Source organism: Pelmatolapia mariae, linkage group LG4, assembly GCF_036321145.2.
Source record: "Pelmatolapia mariae isolate MD_Pm_ZW linkage group LG4, Pm_UMD_F_2, whole genome shotgun sequence".
NCBI lineage: Eukaryota > Metazoa > Chordata > Actinopteri > Cichliformes > Cichlidae > Pelmatolapia > Pelmatolapia mariae.
In genome coordinates, this window is record NC_086230.1 from 8,100,169 (window position 1) to 8,126,677 (window position 26,509).

Here is a 26,509-nt window from a genome sequence, read left to right on the forward strand (position 1 = left end):
CTCTTGAAATAGACATATCCCTATAATCTATTTATTTTTACATAACTATTACTTGCTCAATGTTGTGTCTGGCTTGTGCTGCATACTAGGAGCAAGCTCAGATATTGGACCTTGTAAAGACAGGGAGAGAGGAGACTTGGCATTTACAGACATGAATTCATTAAGTTAAAATGTCTTACAAACATACAGTCGACGTAAGGTAAACACCCACAGGAGACGGTGATTTTCTCGGGGAAATCGGCTGTGCTGTGAAAACCAGAGAGCCCGTACAACATGTATGCTAGGTTTTAAAAAAAAGAAAAGCGCTGACAGATGATGTGTTTTTGTAACAGGCAGGTGTATTTCTCTGTGTACAAAACACACAGGTGATGAGATTCAGCCCATACATGACTGAAGTTAAACAGTGAATGTGCATTGTAGTAGTAAGAGGAAATGTTCATTGAGTCTCTGTTATGTGACCTTTTTTGGTAAAGCTTCTCAAGCACGGACTCTGACCAAACCCCTTGACCGATTGGTACACACACACACAGGAGATGGTTTCAATCACAGACCTCTACAGTGGCTCAGACCCCTCCTCCAAATTTTTCACTTTCCGTGCTCCTTCACGGGTCTCTTTCATCCCCATTTCGAGCAATGCTCTCCTCCCTTTTATCTCATAGCGAATGTCTCAGTCCGTGCTTCACCTTTCCTTTTTTGTTGAATATCTCCATCACTTTCCTCACAAACACTTTATAAAAGAAAACACAGAGCACTGCTGCCAGCTACCAGTAGTTAGTTTTGGCTTGCCTAAGTAGAACTGTCATACTACTGGCTGCTGACAAATGACTGGACAGGTTACACCACAAACAACAGGTCATGCTGACGTCAGTGTTTTTGATAACACTTTATAATGCGTCCTGTCACTAAAAGTGTAACTAAATGGAATTTCAGTGTATTGTATTTGAAATGACAATCTAATTATATTTACCTATAAATACTGAAAAGTCGGTGGACTAGAATAATGGGGTAACAAATGTATAAGTATGTTTTACTGTGCAATTTCATGGTAATTTTGCAGAAAAACGAACAGTATTTCTCCATCTTACATGTTAAATGCACTGTATTTGTTGGGTGTGGGTCATATTATGGAGTGGAATAATCTTCATTATACTGATGTGCATGATGGGTGTTCTATTATTCAACTGTCTTTTTATTTTACTAATATAAATGTGAGTCCAACTTACTTTTGTTTCCTGTTCAAACACAAATTAAAGTAAATTTAAGTAAAGTATAATTAAAAAACCAGATTGTTACCCCTTTATTCTAGTATACACAGATTTAAGTATATACAGTATAATTACATTGTAATTAAAGTACACTGAAACACCATTGAATTAGAGGGGAGTTGTACCCGTAGCCACCTGCCATATTATAAAAGTTTGCATAATGAAAATAGAAATTTAGAGTCAAAATAAAACTCCAACATACTGGATTTCTGTGTTTTCAACTTTATTGAAGAAAAAAAAAACACTTCAAGTAAGTCTCAGCTTTCAGCACTACAATTATGTGATGATTAGTAGTGGTCATTGTAGACAACAACAGCCTGAGTCACAAGGTAATGCTCGGACGAGGACCCCGAAGGCTGCGTGCGTCTCCGTGTGTGTGTAGTGTAGGCTGTTTCACATTAAAATCTCCAGAAAACATAACAAGATCATAACAAGAAACTGCATTGCATTAAAACACAAAAACAGACAGAGGATGTAAAAGGAGAAGCCACACTGGCAAATCATTCACAGGAGAAAAAGGGGGAAAAAAGAAGAGACGTGATCATCACTGAACTTTATCATTATAGAAATCTTCCAGATTCAGCCGATTACATTTCATTGTACAACCAGAAAACAAAGAACGACAAAACTAAAGGAAAAAATGTTTCGTCTTGTACCGTGAATACCCTTGAGAGAAACTGAAGTATAGCATACAACTTCCACCAGCTCAGAAGCAACCCATTTAATATCAGCATTCTTTTTGTCAAAATTTCTGTCTATTTTGAGACCCCAATAGAAAAGCTCAGCTGTAAGGCCAAAGTGTATTTCATTTCAACATATGCTTGTTGAGCATGTGGCAGAACAACCTAACCGCATTCCAGGCGAACTGGTGGAGGTTCAAATCCAAACTTGCAATTTTGTTCCAAATATATCAAAGAGTTTGATCACAGGATGATTTTTGCTAACTTTTTGATATATATACATACAGCTAAGCAATTTCTCTTTATGAAATGCCATAACAAGTAGTGGCAATCTGGCTGTTGTAAACAAATAAAATAATTAGTACAGAATACAGATCACAGCCTTATATCATTCCACTCACTGTCTCTTTCCAAAAAGCCCCAAAGTGTGCGACAGAGATCTTGAAATATATTCTGTAGAAAAACCCTGACAGGTACAAAAACTATTTGTCCAGTTCGCAAAAGAGCTACACAACAAACATCCCAACTGTGTCCTTTTTACATTGTGCATGAGACATGTGCCAGAGAGCAGTCTCAGTCTAAACTCATCTGAAAAGAGCAATACGCTACAACAAGAAACGTATCAGCATCACTGCTCGGCGGAGTCTCAGTAAAGTCTCCCGTGCTCGGTAGTTCAGACTGAATATTCACAGCTTTGATTTCAGGAGGCTGGAGAAATGAGACACTAGCCTTCCCGTCCACTACGTGTACAGCTTAAAGAACTTGTGTTTAAAAAAAACAAAATAAAAAGAACTTCATTTTCGACATCTGCAAGATCATTTCAATGCCACTAAATAACCTCTCGCAACATTCAGATATATACCCTGCCCAGAAAACGGGCTCCCCTGCTGGGATCGGCTTTGGGATTATAATACTTGGCCGGATTAATCACTGTGCAGGCAGGTTATAAAAATATATATACACAGAGTATACATAAGGAATATAGAGGAAATAATCACTGGATATTACATTAGAAAGTTCATGCTAATTCAAATCTGACTGCATCACATCCACCGTTTGTCTAAAAAGGCACAAGATACTGTAGCCCCTCCTTAGCGGTGACAGACAGAAATACAGGAGAGTCACAGCCCCACGGGGAATGTGCTTTATATTTCCACAGTGAAAACAGCAGCAGAGATTCTCAGACTATTTTAAACATTGATCCAACGAGACAAAGACTTGAAGGAGAAATCCACCAGTTTAACACTTCATAGTGTGTGTCTGTGCAGGTAGCGTTTGCCGGGGGGGCTGAGGCTAAAAGAGAAAAGGTTTTATTTAAACGCTATATAATTAATGTTTAGTTTAAGTTGTGCAAGGATGGAAAAATGAATTAAATTAGATTTTCTTGCAGATTTTTAGGGATATGTAGTTACTGTCATTAATTTTTGGATGTGAATGCAGCTCAAGTTTAAATAAAACCCTTTCAAGTGAAGAAAGTACAAACCTGCAACCTGTTATTTCAAGATTTGATAGCAAAAAAAAAAAAAAAAAAATCCCAAACCTGAAACATCTGCTGTGTTTCTGTCTGTCATGAAATCAGCTGTTAAGAATTTGCTGACAGAAGAACTGATGAATCTGTAAATCTGAGTAATGCCAACTGGCCTATGGAAAGTGTGGTAACATCTTAGCCATACAGTACGCACAACTTACCTACTGTATGCGTATACACTGTACAGACATGCAGGTTGAGGGGAAACAATCAAAAAATACAAGTAGTACATGCTTTGAGTATGCTCTGAGAGGACAACACATTTTGGAAGATACCCAGCCCAGCCCCACCCAACCCCTTTAGCATTAGATTAATGCATTTAATATTTAGATGTTAGTCATCTATTTACCCTATTCACTAAGGCGTCACAGAAATATGTCAATCGTACCATGCTCTAACAGTGAGGATACATTTTATACAGTAAAGTAAATCATGCAGATTGCCACGTTGCTTTCTGTTGTCGCAGACCGGTCCATCGAAATTCATGTTCTTATCTGCCTGACAAGTTTTGAAAAAACTAATGTAAATAATAAAATGGCATATTGCTACCATTCCTATTGCTCAGATTCTGCAAAAAGGACAAGCACCACCATGGTGTTTAAAAAAAGGGCACTGAATACAGTGTGTAAGATTGCACGCTATGCAGTGCATGTGCAAACAAGTGGAACAAGTAAATGTGGGTGAGTCTTCTGACTCCTTTCCACTATTAGAGTCACTGAAAACAGGGTGGATAAGCAGGAGGGGGGGGGGGGGTCCAACTAGAAAAAAAAAACCAAACAAACAAACAAAAAAAACACAATTAGAAGCAGTTTAGCGAAGCTGCTCTGCTGCACTGCACTGGCTGGGATAAGCTCTGAAGACAGAGGGAGAAGTCGCTCTGAGCCAGTAATGTTGACACAGATGAAGGCTTGAAAGATAAAAACATTTCTTTTCCTTTTTTAACAGGGAAAAAAAATAAACAGCTGATTAATTCATAAGGACGGGATCGACAGACTCTTTTGTAAGGCAGGGGGAGAGGTAGAACGAAAATGCTGGAGCTCAATCATGGAGCCCTACCCAGTGAGGCAGAGGGTTGCAATGGAAATGATATTCCTTTGACTGCTAATGACAAGTGTTAAATTAAAGTGTTAAATTAAAAAAAAAAAGAGCCATCATGAAGAATACTGAAAAGGCAAAACTGTTCTGTTAGGAGCGAAAGGTGTAAGAGAGTGAGTCTCTGTCTCTCCTGCATGCATATTCTGTGTTTTACATAGAAACTCCAAATGATAACGAGGCTGGAGGGGCATGGCTGGTGATACAGGTAGGTGCCACTTGTTACGAGGAGGCCACAGCAGGTGATACTGTAGAAGAGGCATTCATGGTGGTTTTTTTCCTGTCTCTTTTTTGTGAGGTTTGATGAGTTTAAGACAAGAGCCCTATAGATTCACAAACACTGTACGGGTCTGACGGGTGAATTACTCACTCTGCAGGCCACGAGTGTGGACGGAGAATGATGAAGAAGCCTCGAGTTGTTCAGGAGCAAAAGTGAGTGCGATTGTTTTTTTGTTGTTTTTGAAGGGGGCTAAGCAGTAATGTAATGGGCGATATACTCCTCTACTGTTATTGCTTTCCTGTTTTTTTCCCTTCCCCTCACGCCCCCTCCCACAGGCACTTCAGAGGATTGGGCTTTGGCTGAAGTTGAGTGTGAGAGCAGGCTGTGGGGGGGATGACAGAGGATTGGTGGTAGTGACAGGAGTAACAGACAGAGTTAAAAGTGTGCTTTTGAGCTCTACCTTGTCGTCTGAAAGCTATCACCCAGCAGGATACTAATCTGTCAGTGAAAAAGGTTGCAAACGCTGGTGCTTGTCCTGTGCCAGGGTGAGAACCTGAGGACTCTTAGCCCAGGCCACTAGCTGACTTCAAGAAGATCAGGGGCTGAGATTGAGGGTGAGAGGGAAGCTGAGGCTTTTTTTAAAAGAGCGAGGTTCCTGGTTGTCCAGCCTCCCTCCATGCTTATTGTCTGTGTCTACAAATCCTGTGCTCTACACCTCCTCAGTCTGTATGGTTGTTTGTGTGCTTCTTATCTAAGGAAGATGACGCCTCTGCTTCTACCTTGACCTTTCGCCCTCCTCTCCCAGTCAGGACCTTGTAGCAGCCCCGAGTGATTTTGTACATCCAAATAATGTTCAAGACATCCAGGGCAATGCAGGAGGTGATCCATGCCACCTGGGCACCCAAGCCCAGCCGCTCAAACTCCGGAGTGCCAAAAGTGGCGAATACACTGGCCCAGTAGGATGGCATGACTGCAATGCGCACCAGGAAGAACACCACAGCCATAGCAACGCCATTTAATACCACCAACCGGTGTGAGCGTGGGTACTTTAATGCCTCGAAGAACCACCTGGAGGAGAAAGAGCCATTAGGAAATGTCAGGGAACAAGATATGTCTGCCATATGGTGTGAAGGGGATCCTGACAAGTACATATTCACAAGTGAGGATGACTCACCTTTGGTTCACAAATGGTGTGGATAGCTCAGAAATGAGACGGAAATTGGCAAAGTAGGGAAGGACACCACGGGTCTGCGAAGAGCAAACAACACAGATGATGAGGAATTTAGGAAGCAGAAGGACACAAAAACAACAAGAATCCGGTTTCAGAAAAATGAGCCACTCACCAAAACATATCCGTAAGCATAGAGCGCCGCCAAGTGGTGGCAAACAAAAAAGCTGTCCCCCATAGTGCTCCAATTACACGCTAGCAGCACCAGGTCTAGAGAGCAGGTGGAGACATTGGTCATTAAGCTAGCAAAACATTACACAGCTGAATTTAGAAGAAAAGAACAAAGCCCAGGCTGAACTGAGTCTAACACGAACACAGAATACTCAGGACTTTGACTCTAAAAATGACTTTGACATAATCACTTTGTGATCAATTCATCTGTTGATGAATTAAAACTTATTACAAAACTTGGAGAGCTGACAATACATTCATAACTATAATCAAGTCATAAAACAGCAACTGCAGATAAGGAGAGCAAGAACAAAAGAACAAAGAACACAAATTTGCAGAAGAAACTGAAGGAGGCATTTATGGTCATCCATTTTCAACAGCACTCATGCAGCATTTTCATGGACTTAAGCAAAAAGACTATGTTTTGTAATATGTTTTTATTTCTCATTCTTTTGAGAGAACAATCAAATTGGTATACAAGTGGACAATTTCCTTTCCTTGTATTTTCAAAAGTTCAGTCGCTGATAATGAGCTTGCTCTGGACTACCATCACGATGACCAACCCACTCATGTGGCCATTATTTGGCTGCATCATTCCACAGATTCCCCTGCTAATTCCCCAATCTCATATTTGACTGATGCCACAGTTTTATCAATCCCTGTAATTATAAAGGCGCAGATGGAAACCATTTATTAGTCATCACAAATTTCTGCAACCAGGCCTAACAGTCTAATTACCGTGCCTGACAAAGCCCAGCCTCCCAAGTCAGCAGTTCTCTTTTGAAACGACTGAACTTTTACTAATGAATCATTTATTATTAATGGTTTATTACCATCTTCTGTACCACTGAGACTTGGCTCAAACTAGAGGACTACTGCCCCCTTGTGGAATTTTGCTGACTAAACTACAAATTCTTGAATGCCCTGAGGCGCTCAGGCTGTGGTGGGGTAATCGCTGCGGTTTACAAGGGTAATTTGAATTGTGTTCCATTTCCTCCCACTTCTTTTCATTCATTCAAATTACTATTGTTCAAAATTGACTGTGAAAATCTAGTTTGCTATATTATTATCTACTGACCTCCTAAATCTGCTACCAACTTCCCTAAATGAGTTCCCCAATCGACCTTCATCTATTGTTAAATTTGACAAGCTCATTTTGGTATGCGACTTTAACTTGCGCATTGATTCCTCTAACTGAATTTTACACAACGCATTTCATTTAGTGTAACATGTTAACGGTCGCACACAATGGTGGGCACATCCTGGTTGGTTGTTTTACTCTTGGCTCATTTTTAGACTCTCCCTGTATGTCATATTTACTGTTTCACCATAAGTGTATCATTTTTGCCACAGTTTTGCAGCCAGTATCGTTTTCAAAGAGGAGAATCATAAAGCCTAGGATCTTTAATGAGAACACAGTGGCTACATTTTTTACTCTCTTACTACATGTCAATTATATTTGTAATAAACAGAGAAGCAGAAAAGCTGAGATAGAAAAATACAAATCACTGCCTTTTCATGAAGGAACCAGTTACTAACCAGTCTACTTCTTTGGCTTAATTAGCATGAAAAACAGTCCAAGGTTCTTGTTTAACACCACAAACAGACTCCTTAATCCCGCTCAGTCTGGTTTTCCTGCCCAGCCCTCGGCTGAAAGTGAAAAACATTTTTTTTCCTCTTCTGTTGTCTGTTAAGATCAATTATATCAGGTCACAATTAAACCCTAGTTCCTATCAACCTGCCCAATTGTGTCATGGAGTTCTGTTATCTGAGTTTTTTCCACGACAGATCTTCGTTACGTTTCCTAAAATGTGGAATTGTATGTAATAGCAGCCTTTGACACCACTGATAATCCCATTCTTATTACAGAACTGGGTTGGTATCTCAGGCCTAGCTCCTAAATGGTCTCATCATACTTATCTGACAGATACTCCAGAATTCATATTAACTGTATGTCCTTATCAGAGCCCCTCATATGTGGGGTTCCACAGAGCTCAATCCTGGATCCAGTTCTGTTTTCTGTATATATGTTACCCCTGGGTTATCTATTAAATAGCTTCTAACAGGGATTTCCGACCGAGGCTATGCTGATGATACATTTTTCTGTTAAGTCAAACAACCTGAATAGCCTCTCCTATTTCGGGGAATGCTTCACTGCTGTTATTCGTTGGATGTCTTTAAATTTCTGCCATCTCAATACTGGCAAAACTGAGGTTCTTGTGTTTGGCTCTTACAGCTAAGATCAGGCATTACATTGTCCAGCTATCCAGCAATATCAAGTCACCTGTTAAGAACCGTATTTTACCAATATTTGAATTTGTAATCTCATATTCTCAAATTCAGTCTTCATTTTTTATTAATGACATATAAAGCCCTACATGGCCAGGTTCTGCCTTTCTAGCAGACCTGCTAAGACCTTATTCGAGCACTCAGCCTGCAATCACCGATCAATGTCTCCTAACTGTTTCACACTTCCACACCTATTTTAAAACCAGAGGCAAAAACTCCTAAACCTTCTTTAGGAGAAGTTTTTCTTCTTCTTCAGCCCATGTTCTTTGTTCTTTGAATGTGTTTATGGAAGTATGCGTTTGTATGTTTTAGACATAGGCTTATCTTTTGTGTTATTTTATTCAAACTGAAGCATTTTAAAAAATGTTACCATTATTATTATTAACTTCATAATAGTTTTTGTCCTGTTCTGCAGATTCTATGCAAGTTAGAATTTTTATTTATATAGCGCTAAATCACAACAATCGCCTCAAGGCACTTTAGATTGTAAAGTAAAGAACCTACAAAATGTCAGTGCTGAGCTCTCCAAGGCTGCAGAGGAGAACAAAAACTAACGTTGCAAGTTCACAAATGACCTGGAGTGCACCAACCAGGGAATGAAGGACTCCTGACTATTCTTTCATTTAATGTACAGGGTTTTTCTTTTTTATTAAAAGAAAGTGTAGGTGTGTCTCCCTTTGGTTTGAATTCTGAAGGAAACATTGGAAGTGTTTTAAATTCCAATTCAAGGACACATGATAAGACAAAATAATGACTTTCTTCCAAGCCTGACATTTCAAATATTTTGTCCTTTTTTGATGCTCCTATGCATTCATGTATCACAGGTACCCTTCATAGCATGTAATATACATTTAATTAAAACTATCCGACTCTACAGTAACTTGATTACAATACAAAGCTCTACTTGCACACACACATGAAGGGTAATGGCAGCCACATATGCAAAAAAACAAAACAAAGACAGAAGAAAAAATAAAACCTCACCATATAGGAGGTAACCACAGGTTATGGCTACATTTAGTTTGACGAGACTGGGGTCACCCCTGTGGAAAAGCAAAGGATACAGTGTAAAGACACAAAGCCATAATGCTCAATCTCAATCAGTGAGAGACTGAGATTACTGAGATTACCCAAATGCACCAATGAACAACACACAAAATCATTGCTGGCTGTGGATATCTGCCTGTACAACTCCTCCACCTAATGCACAGCACACAGTGCGATAGTTGCACCGTTTTGCACATCCTGTATAGTCAAAATAACTCATCATTAAACTACTTGTATATATTAGAGACGTTTTAATATTTTGTAACTTTGTAATATATTGTATTATTAAAATTTAGCTCAGTCTGTTACAGTGTCTTGGAGAAACAGTAACCACATAATTTCCTCAGGGATGAATAAAGTTTCTGATCCTGATTTTAAAAAAAGAAAGTAAGAAAAAAAAAAAAAACGGGAAGAAGAAGCTTCAGTTTATGAGTTAAATATGTTAAGCTGTCTTGCTTCCCTGATCGACAGTCTGCAATACTGCACCTCTTGCATTTCTTAGCAGATTAAAACTGAAAGGTCATTTAAGTTCGACTGTCTAACCTTGATGAATTTGCTGTGATACTGTTGTGTGCGGTATAAAGACGACTGTGTTGACAAGAGCAATGCTTGTGGTGAATCCATAACATGACAGATAGCTCTGCAGAAAAGATATCCACAATGCTGGCACTCTTTGTTCCTTCCCTCCCGTTTGACAGCATTTCTGTTTAATCAGCGATCAGTCGTTTGGGCCATAAACCTGTGACCTGCTGCTCTTACCATTAAAGTGTCCTTGCAAATAACATCGGTTTAAAATAACAATGGAGGTATGTCTGCTTCAATAGAGATCCGATCCTTGTATCAGCCACAAGTATCGCATAGCAAATGACTGGCTGACTGCTTGTGTAACAGGAGCTCGCAGCACAGCGCACATGCTCTACTATACACTGTACCCACACCAACAACATGACCCTGGGCTCACTGCTTCCAAAATGTATTCTTTATCTCCAAGCTTTGACTGCCTCACTTTAAAATAAGTACTTTAACTAAGTGCATTGAACATCTGGAGATATAACCAAGTTACATGTAAGACTTTCTTTTTACCATACCATTTTAATATCTAATGAAATGTATGTGATAGAAACACACAGACACATTGATGTCAGTCCAAAATGAACAGTCAGGTCAAAGAAGAGTATTTGTTTGAGTTTAAGACTTAACTGCTCAAACATTTGTATTTATTTGAAAAGGCAAAAAAAAAACCCCCATTGTCGTTTTACTAATCTAACATTTCCCCAACATTATTGTTTCCATGAGTATACGTGTATGAATGTAACAAACATGGCCTCGGCCTGTTTTGTTGGAAAGTGTTCTTCACACTCTGACAGAAATGCAACGTGCAAACATCAGGTTGGCTAATGCCCATCATGCCTGATAATGTGATTGTCAGGGAGCCTGAAAATCCACATACTTCTTGGTAATCTCATCAGTGTGACTCAACTTTGATTAATCAGATCTACAGTACATTCACGTTCTCTCTTCATGAATGGTTAACTGACTGGAATTTGGCCCAGAAAGATACGTAGAATTTTAAACAGGAAGTACAACAATAGCGCTGACTCAACAGGCATTATACAAAAGACACTCAAAGCCAAATGATATGCTGTTAAGTGGCAAGTAGAAGTCATTTAAGAGCACCAGATGCACTTAGCAGTTTGCTAGGCTTTTTCCATGGGGCTACAGATACGTAGTAATCAGAATGAACCTTGAGCTTATATGTGGTTCAAAGAAAAGCGCAAAGGAAACTTAAATAAACTCTCTATATTCTTACTGAACGCAACTTGAAGAAAAAAGCTAACTCTCTCTCAGAGTTTGTCTTTGCTCAGCAGAACATCCTCACTGGCACATCAAAGTATAGAATTACCTGTAGCGTCTGTACTGTACTGTACTCTGTATCATTTATCTCTGTGACAGCTGCATACCCTTGACTGCCTCTCTTCTAAATCATTGACTGTTCCGCTTTTTAACTCTGACAACTTTCGTCTCAGATGGCCAAAAATCACACAGACTTAAGTGGGGGAAGTGTGGTGAAACGCTTGGGCTATGAGTTATGTTCACCAGCAGCTGATCTGGAGCTGTGGTGACAAATGACAGCATGGGAATAGAAAGGTCTGACTTTCAGTGCATCTTAGACTTTTTGTTAGTCTTAGTCTGCAACCCTTCATTAAGTCATTCCAGAGTTATCAACAACTTAGATCTACAGATAAATCACAAACTAGCTGGCTGTGTTTCAACAGGTTACTGTTTAGATTTAGGGAAACAGGTTTTAAAGGTTTTGACGTTCAAGAATGGGAAACGGATAGCAGCACATTGGTGAAACTATGATGTATGAAAGCGCTTTTCATTTCCACCTGATGAGATTGATACTGGAAGTCCCATTCAATGTCAATTTTTGATTTAAATATTAATTCCAGTAAGATCAAAAGAAAGAAATATAATTCATTGGTTGATAATTCTCAAGGACTTTTATTCAGCCTGAGGCAAACAAACTCAACTCCAGGTCTCTTATAATGAAGATGAGGAGGATAATGTTGGTAACACTGACATCTTATATGAATTTGATTAGCTTTCTACTTGCTTGCTCTATCGATAGTTTGACTCTTCATTCAGATATTTGCATTTAGTGTTGCGCATGCAGACCCTTAAGAGAAACCTAAGGAATAAAGCATTTTAACTGCAACAATAAAACACATTTGAATGAAGTTTGGAGAAAGAAAAATGCACAAATTTTCCAAAACCATAGAAAAGAAAGGACTGCTGGGATACAGGTGGATGACAAAAACAGTTGATGGACCTCTCATTTCATCACCTCTATTGATTCTTAACAGCAACAGCATCCTTTAGCTGCAGGGTTGCATTTCTTTGAATAAAACTTGCAAACAAATGGGGCCGGATGCTGATGATGACATGCTGACCCTCCTCAGGAAAGACACTGGTGTTATAAATTAGGTTTTGGGGCCTTGCTAGGTACGGTGAATTGAGGTTTACCTCTGGATTTTCAGTGTTACAAATGCAGTTCTCGTCTTATCTGCTTAAATCGCTGTGGTAACTTCTGTGGCAGACCTAACCTGTTCCCAGGCTGGTTGTGCATAAGATAAGACATCAACATGCACATAACCAGTGGCGGTCCTAGCCTGTTTGGCGCCCTGGGCGAACACCCCCTCTGGCGCCCCCCCCCCCCACACACACACACACACACACACACACACACACGAAGAGAGAGAGAGTATGGATTGTATGCAAACGGCTACTAAACAGACATCATAATTCGTCATACAATGAGAACAGGACAAATCAACAATTGACACTGACTAATTAATATTATATTATTGTATATATTGTTTGGAGTTTAGTCTGTTACTGTTACTATTTTACCATTTCTTCTTGGAGGAGCTGTAACCCACATAATTTCCTTAGGGATTAAGAAAGTATTCTGATTCTTAATGTTTTAGGATACATGACCTGCCATTATCCAATGACACATCTGCTTACCTGTATCTTTTGCTCGTTTCTCCTTGTAGGAGCCATAATTAAATGTATTGAATTTTAATGATCACTGGGTTTTCATTTGTTTGGTTGCTATGGTGATGTGTAACGGGAGTCACGTGGGTGGTAGCGGTGACATTAAGAGGGCGTTGTCAGTCTGTCTTTCACTGGTTTGATTTTGACAGAGAGGAGGGCTGGGTAGCCGTAGTTTTTGTTGACCGCAGCACAACGAGTTTCCCCTTGTTGCATTAGAGCTGTGATGTTTTAAGAGTTTAAATCGCGAGCCGATCACACTGCTCTGTAAACTTTTCAAGCACTTTAATAAACAAGCAAGCAATTCCACCTCTCGCATTATTGCGTAAAGTTGACAGCGCGTCAGGCAAATAGGCAGGCTCAGTCCCCGGCCTCTAGCGACTGTGGAAGTCGCTACACTTCTCCTCTTCTTTCTCTTTTTTTAAACTTTAAAAACGGGTTGTGTGTGAGACTTTAAATCAACAAAATATAAAATATACATTTTAAATTGTTATTGATCCCTTTACCCCTAGTCCTAAAGTGTATATTAATGTTTTTACTCTTAAATATTTATTGTTTGTTTACTTGCACTGCTGTAACTGGAGCCTCGTCGTCTCGTCTCTACTGGACTGTATGTAGCGGAGATGACAATAAAGTTTACTTTGACTTCAGCACAAGCAGGCGCACCGAGGGCTCTCGCGCTCACTTTTCGCGTATAGAATTTTGAAAAAACATCGGTGCAAATTATAAGTCTGTATCATGATGTCTGGTGTTTTCGTGTTTGTTGGTTTGTTTTTATTTTCTTTTATTTTGCGAGTTGGTTATCAGATGCTGCTCCAGCCAGCCAGAGAATCCCCCGCCGCCCCGCCCTCTCCTCCCTGCGCCGCAAGCAGCAGGCGCACCTCGCAAACGGAGGGCGCCGTTACTCCCAGCTAATGGGCGATAGAAAACCGATCAGTGCCTATGCCATTCCCAATATGCGCTGGCTGACGTCGGGGCAGCATGAGTACGAGCAATTTTTTTTGCCGATGCCCGTGATGCCGCCCCCCACCACGATGCCGCCCCGGGCAACCGCCCGTCTCGCCCGTATCTAAAACCGCTACTGCACATAACAATTACCTACTGACCAATCAGTTCACCGTTAAACGACGTAATCATTCCTGCAAGATCACACGAGGGATTTGAGTTATTAGCCAGCACCTAAACCCTCTGTCTTCTCAATACAGGGACCTTTCTTTGCTGCTTCTAAAATACGCAAGTCAGCCTGTTTAACAGTCTACATTCTGTTTGTTTTTTTGTTTTATTTATTTAAGGGTGTTTACTTGTGCAAACAACATTGGGACAGCAGCTGAAAGAAGGCTAAAACCTATTTAAATACCATGAGAATACATTGAAGCAAAACATTAGTTTAATGGAACACCCTTTTCTAATCCTGTATCTTAATAATGGCGCAGTGATACAAATAAGATTGCATTTACAGCCACTAATGCCTTTCCAGGCTTCCCGATGGCCTAAAGTGCTTTAAACTGTATGTATGAAAGAATGAATGAATATAGCAGTTTTTTATAGCAGAAGATACACACTCACACTCTGATGCTTTGGCTGCAAAAACTGTGTTGCTGCGGAGCATGTATTATGTGATTAACCTCTTTGCAGTTTTCTAATATTATAGCTTGGTTGTTGTTTGTACAATATGCCAGTCTGCCGCCTGCCAGTAGACCTGCCCATATGCTGCCAACACCACCTCTTTTACAGCGCTGTGAATAAACTGGTTTGACTTATCAAGCTGATAACTATTAGTGCCCGAGTTTTCTAAATCTCACCAGAAAGACTTGCTGAACTAAACATCCTGGAAAAGCAACACGAGAACAAAGAGTCATGGTAAAAAGAAAGCACACCCTTCAACCACAATGTGAGAGACTGATACAATCCTATAGAAAACAACTACTTTAAGTTACTGGTGCTAAGGGTGGTTCTACAAGTTGGTGACTCATAGGGAGTACTTATTTTCTTGCACACTGCATCTGCATTTTAGCTTAGTTTTGTTAAACAAACAATGAGACAATCTGTCTGTCTGACTTTATACTCTCCTAATCTGAAGACTTATAAAGGACTAGATATCACTTTTTATTTATTAGATGAGATTTGACAAAATGCACTTTCACCTTATCTTGTTTTTTTTTGTTGCTTATTTTCCTTTAGTGTCAAAAATATATCTCAGGTTGTCCTAAATTTCAAACAAACTGAAATGCGGTCCTCCATTCTCCTCAGACTGTCATGCACATGTTAAGTTCAAGTCCAGATAAGCCAATCAAGAAATGCAGCAGGGGCGAGGCCGGCAGGCACGGCGCTTGTTAACCGAAAGGATTATGATAACAGCCGAAGCTGTGCTGACAGTCGGAGTGACAACCTGAAAGAGCCTGAGCAGCAGCTGCAAACAAAGCAGGCTTCTAACAGTTTGGCTCTGACCGCTGCGCCACCATTTAGCACAGCGCCGAGAGAACAATGCTGCTGTGTGACAGGCCTTAATGATGCTGTAACGCAATCAGATTGACTGGAGAATTAAGGCTTGCTCCACTCCGGTGTTGAAATGAGATGAGCTTTAAAAAGGCATTAGGATACTTCTGGGAATCGGCTAGGTGCCGGTGGGTGACGGGGATAAGCTTAAGAAATTCAACAATAGCAGTGAAGAAATAAAGTTGGAACAAAGAAACCATTTCAGCAGAGAAATGACTGTCACCTTTTCCTCAAGGGGGGGTGTCTCAGAGAAGTGATAGAAGAAAAATCCTGCCTGCAACCCCCCAAAAATGCTGGTAAGATATTAAACACTTGAACACTTAGCAGATGAAGACTAGCAGCAGGAGAAGGGAGGGAGAGCTCATTCCTCCTGCCCATGCACCTACCCACTCCTGTTTTCTCCCCTTTTTTTTTTGCTCCATCAGCGATGCTAGCCAGAGAAACAGAATAAAAGAGGGAGGCATTGCATTGACATGGCAGCTAGACATGTGTAATCGGCAACCCAAGGCAGGGAAGATCGTGAGGGCTGGTGGTGCGAGGGAAAGGGAGAGTGGGTTTTGTTTTTTGTTTTTTTGGGGGGGGGGGACTAAGCTGCTGCTGTTTGCTATGAAAAGGCATCTTGTTGGTGGGATTTCTAGTCTGCTAGACAGACAGAGAGGAAGTGAAACATAAGGTAAGGAAAAAGAGGAGAGAGGGGAGGAAGTGGTGTTGTAAGTGAGAAAAATGAGAGCGAAAGCTGAGGAGAGATGTGTTCAAAAGACTGATTGAGATATTAGAAAGGAGAAAGAAATGGGGGGGAGAGAGAGAGCGGGAGAGTGAGCGAGAGATTACCATTTCTCTTTTTCAGGACTCACTGATCCAAATAACAGAGTCAGCACTGGTGGGGAGAGTGAAGGCAGAGAAGACAGCGAAGACAAAAATCAAAGTCTAAATCCTCCAAATCAACAACTCTCTGGAGACTCCACTGACACGTTAGATCCATCCTCTCGCCTTCCCTCTTTCGTTCTCATGAAGGCAATGCCATCTCTGTCGCGCCAAAAGGTATTAACTACCAATCCCGATGATTTTTCACCACCACCCCCACCTCCCTCTTCATCCCTTCATCAGTTTCCACCCTTCCCCATGTGAGAAAGTTCCGGCTGCTAGTCTGAAAAGGCAGATGTGGGAACACAGGTTTCTCCCAAAAGCACCCACGGCTTTAACAGTACTTTAGTATTTTGGTTTATATGGTTGCACAGTATGTGGACAGCATATGGCTGCATGCTCCAAATCTTATCTTACTTCGTGCACGTGACATGATATTCATGGATGGGTTTCCTTTCTGTTCCTCTTACCAGACAGGGTTGGCGTTGACTGCGTCATCATACCACAGGATGTACAAACAGAACAAGCCCACAATCAACGCGTGCACTGTGGACACTAACCTGGGAGAGACACACACACACACACACACACACACACACACACACACACACACACACACACACACACACACACACACACACACACACACACACACACACACACACATTACAAGAGCAAATTAGTGAACGTGACAACAGATTAATAGGTTTACAGTCAGGAACAATCATCAGTCTTTTTTACACATCTGTTCATACATGCATAGTGTACAGGTTTACCAAGCTATGGGGCTGAAAGAGCTAAAAAAGTGGAGCTAGCTCCAAAAGTGAGTCAATCCCGATTAGAGGTGGCAATCACCAGACACTCCATGATATGGTATAAACACATGACATTTTGAAATCTGTTGAGAATTACAATAACTTACATTGTGATTTATCCGCTTTTTTTAAACTGCAAATTATGTTCTCAAAGTTTAACTTTGTCAGTGTCTGTTACATTAATAAGATAAAATTCTGTCACTTGAGTTATTTTTTGCTGAAAGATGAGTTTATCAAACATATCAACACTATCACTAAAACCAGCCATCAGTCTGCAATCAGTCTGATAGTGAATGGGGTCAAGTTGGCAATTACATGCAATCTGTTTCTGATAATACAGCTAATCATCAAAAATCACGTATCTGTTCCTGTCTACATAGACAGAAATTCATATTTCACCATTACATTTGCACTCGGCAACCTTCCTGTTTTATAGGAATACAACCAGCTGGCAGCCAGTTGAGCAGAGTCACCTAATTCAATTCAGTTTTATTACATTACACAACAACAGTTGCCTCAAGGTGCTTAAGAACGTTGTACGTTTAGAATATTTATATATATGTTAAATATATTTAACATTGACATTGTTTGATTATCATCTGCTGTGCATACAGCTCAAAAAACAAAACAAAAGTCAAATTCTGCTGTTTCATTGGTCTGTTACTTAGGACCAACCAGGAGATATCTGTGGGTAGCATTGCATATAGTTTACGGACTCTTGGATTTCCAATATCTGGTCCCAATATGATCATTTTTGAAAAAAACAAAAAACAAAACAGCATGGTAGTTTTCCAAATTTAACACTTGGCTTCAAAATGCAGAGACTAGAACCTACATGGTGAGTTCATGATGACTATGCCCAAGTTTTACGTTTAGTCTATGATAGCTGCATTTATTTTATGCACTCCGTTCAAGTAAGTTACTTTCTTTGACCTTTGGAGTAGTTATGTGGGCCACTGAAGAGATACTCCAGAGGTCCAGTGGGTCTTATCTCTTCTCTACCACAATCACAATTCCTCCAGTGTCACCATGCAGCCTCTATCCACAGACTGCAGCTGCTAGCCTGAGCCTTGGCCAAAACTGGCTCGATGGCAGGCTGCTGCTGCAGTCTTAAAAGTATGACTAGCCACTGAGTTATTTTCTGTTACAGGAAGTTCTGAATGCAGTCACTCTATTTGAGGATGTGCAATAATAAATAAGAGGATGAGGAAAAACAGAAAAGACATGAAATAAAAATACAGGACACACTTTTTTGCTCACAACCATACTGCTTTTCCTTAGAAGTGCTTTCTCCCTTCTCTCCCTGCACTTAAGTTGTGGTTACATAAACAGCACACTGACACACTGAGAGCTGGCTGTTACACAACAGCAGACCACTCTAGAGTGGGCCATCAGCGCTTTGCCTTTGACTTGTCTTGGATTCCTTGGTCAGTGCACTCCATTCTTTCAATTAGGTAGAAGCGGGCTAATGTAAACCACAGCTGCATGAAGAAAGTGTAATCTCTGAGCAGTACATTACAGAAAACAGATGGAGGAAGAAAATAAAAACAGTGAAAGATGTTACGCAACTACAAAACATTGCCCCCTGAACCTCACCCCTGAGGTTTAAGTTTGAAACTTTAAACCACTCTGTGCTCCACCAGCCGTTCACATCACAGCTGTAGTTGTGCAGAACAATGAGCTGGCCTGAGGCACATCGAGGTTCATCTCAACAGAACCGCACAGAGGTTAGCTTGGTCAAGGCTTTATAACATTTTGCGGCTACAGATTTTATTTTATTTTTTTGAGGAAGTGCATCTCACTTGTACAATTTTATGACAAAAAAATAAAAATAATATCATTACTTTATATTTTGCTATGAATAAGGGAAGTGTGTGTTACAATTTATTGAAATATGCACAAACATGCATGGAAATACAATATACAAGCTTAAAAAAATGGTAGAAAAAGACTAACAAGCTTAAAAGTCAATATTTGGTTTGACCACCTTTATTTTTCAGCACAGCCTGAAGTCTCTTGGAAAGCAGTCATGTAATTTCTTTAAATAGTCTTCAGGTATAGTTCTCCAGGCTTCTTAAAAGACATTCAAAGCTCTTCTTTGGATGTTGGCTGCCTTTTCTTCCGTTTTCTTTCAAGATGATCCCACCCTGCTTCAATAATGTTAAAATCTGGGTTCTTGGGGGCCAGTCCATGCCTGACTGATGTCTGTTTTTTCGGGCCCGATATGCTTTTCCTGTATTGGCACTGTGTTTGGGATCATTTTCATGTTGAAAAATGAAGCTGTTCCCAATCAGAAGCTTCTCAGATGATATTGTATGGCGGATCAAAATCTGATACTGTTTCTTCAATTATAAATCAGTTTTCACTGGCTGATTGCAGCCACAACCATGACAGAGCCTCCACCGTGTTTTACAGATAGCTGTGGACTCTTAAGCCCCTTTTCCATTAGTACCTACTCGGGTCGATTCGCCATGGAACAACATGACCTTTTTTGATGCTTGAATGATTCACAGGTCAGTGTTAAGCAGCTCAACAAACAAAAACCATTCCTCTGAAAATGGTGAAAAAGCAACAAATGCCCTAAAAAACATTTGTGAGACCTTCAGAAAGCCTGGAGAGGTATTTCTCAAGACTACTTTTAAAAATTAGGAGATCTGGCTTCTTCAAAATATTAAGAAATGGGAGGGGAGGGACTGTTGTACAGTATATTTCAACATTTATTATCCTAATCGATCATTCTTAATGTTTTATCACCTCCTAAAAGGGGGGAAAAATGAAAAAAATCCCCGGCTATACCCCATTTTCCACCAACAAAGTACTGATGCTCAGTCCAGAATCAATTCCATGCATTTCTACCCCAAAAAATAAATAAATAATTAACTCACATTCACTGAAAATTACTGGGCCCAAATGATGAAATTACTGTCTTCACTGCAAAAAATTCACCAATGATCGTCCACCATAATTTTCTGCCCACAGGCATTACATCCAATTCTATGTAATGCAACATAATCGGTTCCCTTTCCTCTTAAAATGTGCCGGCATTACTACCAGCAATGGCACTACAGCAGAGCGCTGTTGTAAAAAAACGAGGTAGCTCAGGTGTACAGAAAAGGCCTGTTTACGAGCAACGTTTTCCTGTGACGTACCTGGAGTTCCATTCAGTGAGCTTGGTGGGAGGCAGCCGTCCATAACCTGGGGTAATGGCGGAGGAGAGCGGCGGGCTGGCCACTGAGAAGAGAAGCTGGAAACCCACAAAGCTACCAGCTACCACGGTCAACTCTCTCGTCTCCATCACTCACCTAAACACAATGGGGAGCAGAGGAGAGGGGAGGAGGGGGTGGGGATGCACAGAGAGTGATACACATGGACAGGTTCAATCGATGTCTGTCAGTCATTCTGGGCAGTGCCAGAAGAGAAACTGAGGTGGCAGTGAGAGCGGGGGGAAACTGTGGTTCAGCCGGCACACAAAGAAGAGGAGGAAAGGGAAAGAGACAGACGGAAAAAATATAAGCTGAAGACATGAGCCGTCTAATGCAAGTGACATGAGCGCTTTAGCCAAGAAGGGCACGGTGGGAAAGGGTGGGGTAAAAAGCTTTTAAGGATAACAGAGTGGCAGAAACAGAAAAGAAGTTACTGGGTGTGAATACGTGATGCTAAGCATTTAGAACTGAAAAAAAGGCTCTGTGTTATTATGCACATTTTGCAAGGGGATTACAGAGAGTTGTTTAGGACACACCAAAAAAATCCCTGAGAAGAAAACAAAGCCTGAGCGAAAGAGGATTTTCAAGATGAAGCAACAAGTTCAGCTCATGGGATTGCATAAAGAATTTCAGGCGGTATTTTACTTAAACAATGCTTGTTGTTACAGCTTCGTTTAGGCTTAAACCTCTTTTTTTTTAACTCAATCTTTGCCATTCTGCCTCGCTTCCATGTTGCTGACACTTTATCTTAAAATGATAAAGCAAATTTGAACTAAAAGGAAACCGTTCCAGGGAACGCTAAGCAAACTAAAGATTGTAAACATGCACTGTGAACAGACTATAGTTGAGTAGCTTAAGAGATTTATTTACTTTGACTCACGTCATCGCACCAGAAACCAGTCTTTTCAAACCGCAGGTAATCAGCGAGGGAATGGCACCACGCTCACTAAAACCACTGAATCAAAGACTTTATTTTTTTAATGAGTCCTTGAGTCCTTATAGATTTTCATCAGTTCATTACAGCTCAGACTGTAGTCCTATTGGTTGTTACGTTAAACAAGAACAAGAAGTTCAGACATTTTTCTGAGAACTTCCCTAAGTTGAAAAAACAGATAGCATTTATAGAAGTTCCACTTCTCTAAGGACTTCGCACTACAAGTCTCGACACTTATCAGCTTGTGAGTGTTGCCGTTCCTGTTATTCGTTTCCTGCAAGCAAAAATTATTTGCATTTCTCAGCTTCCCCCATTCAACAGATCACAACCACAATTACAGCCAAATTGTCCATGTTTAAACAAACGATTTTAAAAAAGGAGGTCAAAAAAGACCCAAAGTTCACAGGGAACAGAGGGTACTGAAGTGCATTCACATAATGACCTGTTATCAGTTATCACCACATACTGTGTCAGCACTGATCTGGACTCTGTCCTGATACAACCCTGTTTCCCAAAAAACTGTGACGCTGAGTAAAAAGTAGAGAAGTTTAAATTCTTAGAGTTAACATTGTTTATATTTGGAATTTTTTATGTTATATTTGACTTTAAAATTGCAACAAACACATAATATTTAATGTCAAAACTGATAAAATGTACTTAAAAAAAATAAAAAATATCAGATAACGGTTCTTTCATGAACATTGGGATATTTGCCAGCAAAAAAAATGTAACGAAGACTTGGTGGAAAATCTCACTGCTAATTAGTCTAACTAGTAAGATAGCTGAGCTTAAAAAGGGCATCCCAAATGGACTGAGTTTTTCAGAAGACCGGAAAAGCGTCACTACTCTGTGAAGGCCTTTGCGGTTAATCAGTTCAAGGATTTCAGGCCCAGTCCACATGTACACAAGTAAGTCTTTTGGTAAACATGGCCCTGTCTATGTATTTTTGCCATTTCTTTACACATAAACAGTGTTTTATGTGACTGATCTTTAAAACAAAAATCCTTCCAATGTAAGGATTTTAAGAAACTCAGTTTCTCCATATACACCTGGACAAGGCAAACAGATTTGGTCTTGTAAATTCAAAGGTGTATATCATGTGCATGTGGACACAGCCCAACCCCAACTGGAGGATTTGATCATTTACTACGCAATATTACTAAAAGATTAACATAAGCCTGTGAAGTCAAGGGACAAGCCTGAAAAGCAGCACTAAATGGCTGTAATGCAGGACTGAATGGCTCACTATGTGGGCTCAGAAACACTCTGAAAACCTGTGTCAGTGGACACAGCTCAGCACCACATCCACACACGTAAGTTAAAACTCGAACGAGATCCAGAAGCATTGCTGCCTCCTCTGGGCCAAGCCTCATTGAGGATCGAGTGAAGCAAAGTGGAAACTCTTGAATTCATTATGAAATTCTGGACACAGAATCCTTAGGGCTACAGAGGAGAGGAACTGTGCAGCTTGTTATTAGCACAAAGTTTAAAACCCACTAAGCGTGGATTAGTGGAAATACTTATTTATGTATTTATTTGTAGCATCATACACTGCTATTAAGTCTGTGTCAGGGAAAGCCTTGCTAGTTTCAGCAAGGATACGCACACACTCCTACAGGTGCTTAACTGCCTGCAGTCAATTCACTCAGATTATTCTGCAACAATAAAATAAAAATAAGGAAGCCTATAGAGTGGCTAAAATCCTATATCAAACCACGAAGCGAAAACCTTTCACTTTTCAAACTACAGCAACTGGCCTCCTCAACAAGAGAAGCGGGGCTGCAACACAGTGGGAAACATGGCATGTCTTTTTACCATTCTCAATTAAAAATATATGAATGGATGAACAAATGTTATGCAAGCCACGTGATTCCAGAAAAATAGTATAGTGCAAGAAAAGGGTTACTTTTGACTGGCAGACACAGCAGTTGCTGTACAGTTTGTGAAATCATGCTGTTTACAAAGCAACCTAAGCAGTTTGACCCATATTACTAAGTGTGTATCCAACATTTTTCATCTACATTAAAATGTCCAGTGCCGTGCATATACGCTGCTGTGTGAAACCCAAGGAAGAACAACCTGCTGAAAAAACCCAAAGCACCCCAAGCCAAAGTGCCACGAGCAACACTGCATCAATTAAGTGTCTACCATGATTACAGCGCTGGAGTAATCTTCTGCACAAACTCCCATCGGTAGGACAAACTTCACTCTGCAGTAAATAAACACATTTACCAAGAATCAAAGCCGCTGCAAGAAGTGCAACTCCAACTCCACTCCAGCTTTCCAAAGCCCCATTCTCTCAAATCTGGCATGTTCAGCAGGGAAGCTGAGGCAGGCCATTCTTCTTTCTTTTTTTTGGGGGGGGGTGGGCTCTTATTGTCCCCAGAAGCAGCTACGCACATTCCCGGGCAACCCTGATCATGTGCAGCATGTGCCTGAATAATTCATTGGCATTCTTCACCTGGCAGGCTGGTTCATAGCGCCCCATGGGAAGGAGCAGCGCACGGAGCCTCCTCACTGCGGCTGACAGGTCGGACGGGAGAAGTGCTCTGCCATCCTCGTCCGACCTTGGTCCGCTGGACTATCCTGCTGCTGTCAGCAAACCGTGACCCTGTGACATATCGACCAAATATAAATAATAGGGCTTCAACTCTTCCCCCACCCCTTCCTTTTTCATTTGGAAATCTAAACCGGCCCCCCCAGTCTACCGCATTGCTACAGCAGAGGGATGGGTCTGGCTCGCTCCGAGTTGGAGGCTCAGTCCTTGGCCAGCTTCATCACACCAAACCCCGCAAGCAAGCAAGCAAGCAAGCATGCAGGATCATGACACGAATACTGATACATGACTGGTGGCTACTGCCGTTTGAAGCTGGAAGAAATGCCCAGATTTAGCAAACCCTCTCTTCTTTGATTTGGACTATTGTGCAGCCCGCACCACCTCATCGGCGACTGGCGGGTTCGGCTTAAAGTAAAAATGGATCTATGTAACAGCAATACCCCCATAAATAAATCCACTATGTTTGGCGGGGGTTGTAGTTGCAAATGCATCGTAAAAGCACTGCAGACGGCTGAAGAGAATGGCAAAAAAATGTGTCGAAAAATAGGATTCTCATTGACAATGGGGGAGAGAAACACAGCTTATTAAACAACACAAAGACAGGAGGTTTTGAGCGGATTGTAACAAGCCGCCAAAGCGCAGCGGACAGATTTCAGGAGAGCAAAGTTGCTCCAGAAGAAAGCTCAAACTGTGGGGACTGCTACGTGTCCTGTTGTTTCTGCCGCCACGGCAGGAGGAGAGAGGGACACGGGAGCTGTTGCAGTCCTAAGGTATGTGCGGGGGAGAACTGCCTAAACTGAGTAAAATAAAGACGGCAAGGCTTTTAGTCTGCGCTGTGTCTGATGTGGTGGAAGGAGATGGGTGAGCTCTCGTACCTGCTATCCGTCGCATACGTCTGTGTAGGCGGATGAGCTCCCCGTTCGCCCCGTGTCTTCTCCACTTTCTTCCAACTTGACGTTAGCTAGCAAGTCTGCTAATCGGAGGCAGCCCGCAGGCTTTCCCCGTGCGAGCTCAGGGAAGAAGAAAAACAACCTCCGCTGCTACACCACAACGTGGCAGAACAACCATTACAGCCCGGAGAAGAGAGGCTTTCCCCGATTCCCCGCTGTCATGAGTCTACTTGAAAAGTTTTTTGTTTTTTTTACTCGTTTTTATTTTGGCGTTGACAGCAAGGACCCAGTGGTGACGTCGGTACGTACCCGCCCACACGTGCACACGCCCCCCACCGCCGCACACCCCTTTACCAGACAAGAGTCTACGCTACAGTCTGTGGGTTACACCCACCAGGAACAAAGGCCACTGTATATTATGATTGATGATGATCCGCTGCAGCACAGGTAGTGGAGACGTACAGTCTGCAAGTCATGCTGCTCTGCTGGCCGATGGACTAACGACTTGCAAGAAGATATCTCACACGCACAGAGTGGACTGAGATATGCTCAAGGGGCTCAACTGTTGAGCACCAAACCTATCCATCATAAGTGGATCATGAGGATTTAAGTTACCCCAGGTGTATTAAATAATATGAGCTCAAACACTCCTTATGTATGTGTCAAATGTAATGTAGAAAAGCCCCCTTACTTTAAAGCTTATGGAAGGAAAACTATGTAAACGTGACTCGTAGTGCACTGAAATAAAAATGAAAACTACACTTTAGCTAAAAATTAAATGAACCTTTGTCAGATCTAACAATACAATAAATGTAATATTTTTAAAAAAATATACGGGACATCTCTCCTTTTTTCAACAATTTAGTCTGGTGTATGTGTTTACTGAGATAGGAATGTCAACATGACTGTAGGAAGTTTGCCTTGACACAGTGTGTCACAGTGTTTGTGTTGTTATACATAAATAGAAGTTCTTAAACTTTGCATTTGACAAGTGCCATTCAAAACACTGGGGCAAAAATAAAATTCAAATATTGAAATTAAGCATTAAAGAATAAAATAAAAACAAAAACATAATATAATATAATATAAAATATAATAATAACTATAAGAACTACTTTTAGCTCCTCCCATATTCACAAGGAGTCAAATAGCTCAGTATGTTTGCTTTGGCAGATTTTTAAGCTGGAGGACTCTTTTTATGCAGATTGCTGACCCTCCCTGAACCTGGTTCTGTTGGAGGTTTCTTCCTGTTAAAAGGGAGTTTTTCATTCCCGCTGTCACCAAGTGCTTGTATAAAGGGGTTGTCTGATTGCTGGGGTTTTCTCTGTAACAAAAAACACCTTGAGGTGACTGTTGTTATGATTTCAATTTTCCTGTGGACTCCTGGTGGAGCATAGGTCCGCAACAACACCACGCCAACGGACTCTGTTCTGGGCTGTTCTCTTCATCTGGGTCCACGTCATTCTGGCGACCTTCACTTCGCTCTCGACAGATCTTCTCCACGTCTGTTTGGGTCTCCCCACTTTCCTTTTCCCTTGTGGGTTCCAGTCCAGTGCTTGCCTTGTGATGTTGTCGAGTGGTTTTCGAAGTGTGTGGCCTATCCAGCCCCATTTTCTCTTCTTGATGTCTTGACTGACCGGGTTCTGGCTGGTTCTCTTCCACAGGTCTGTGT

The 26,509-nt window shown here is 41.1% G+C and overlaps 1 protein-coding gene across 4 annotated transcripts; it reads right to left on the minus strand.

Annotated features, from left to right (window-relative positions):
- Positions 1 to 1,477: 1,477 nt before the first annotated feature.
- On the minus strand, positions 1,478 to 25,615 carry tlcd4b (TLC domain containing 4b). 4 transcript variants are annotated; one of them, XM_063471265.1, is made up of 8 exons: positions 24,823 to 25,615; positions 23,852 to 24,001; positions 20,403 to 20,555; positions 16,909 to 16,998; positions 9,458 to 9,516; positions 6,129 to 6,223; positions 5,960 to 6,033; positions 1,478 to 5,853 (listed from the first exon to the last, which is right to left on the minus strand). In XM_063471265.1, exons 3-8 carry the CDS (start codon positions 20,546 to 20,548, stop codon positions 5,505 to 5,507), a joined length of 813 nt encoding a protein of 270 aa, XP_063327335.1. In that variant the 5' UTR covers positions 20,549 to 20,555; positions 23,852 to 24,001; positions 24,823 to 25,615; the 3' UTR covers positions 1,478 to 5,504. The 4 variants fall into 4 exon arrangements, with proteins under 4 accessions (XP_063327335.1, XP_063327334.1, XP_063327336.1 ...); XM_063471264.1 differs by lacking the exon at positions 23,852 to 24,001; XM_063471266.1 differs by lacking the exons at positions 23,852 to 24,001; positions 24,823 to 25,615 and adding an exon at positions 23,623 to 23,730.
- Positions 25,616 to 26,509: the final 894 nt, after the last annotated feature.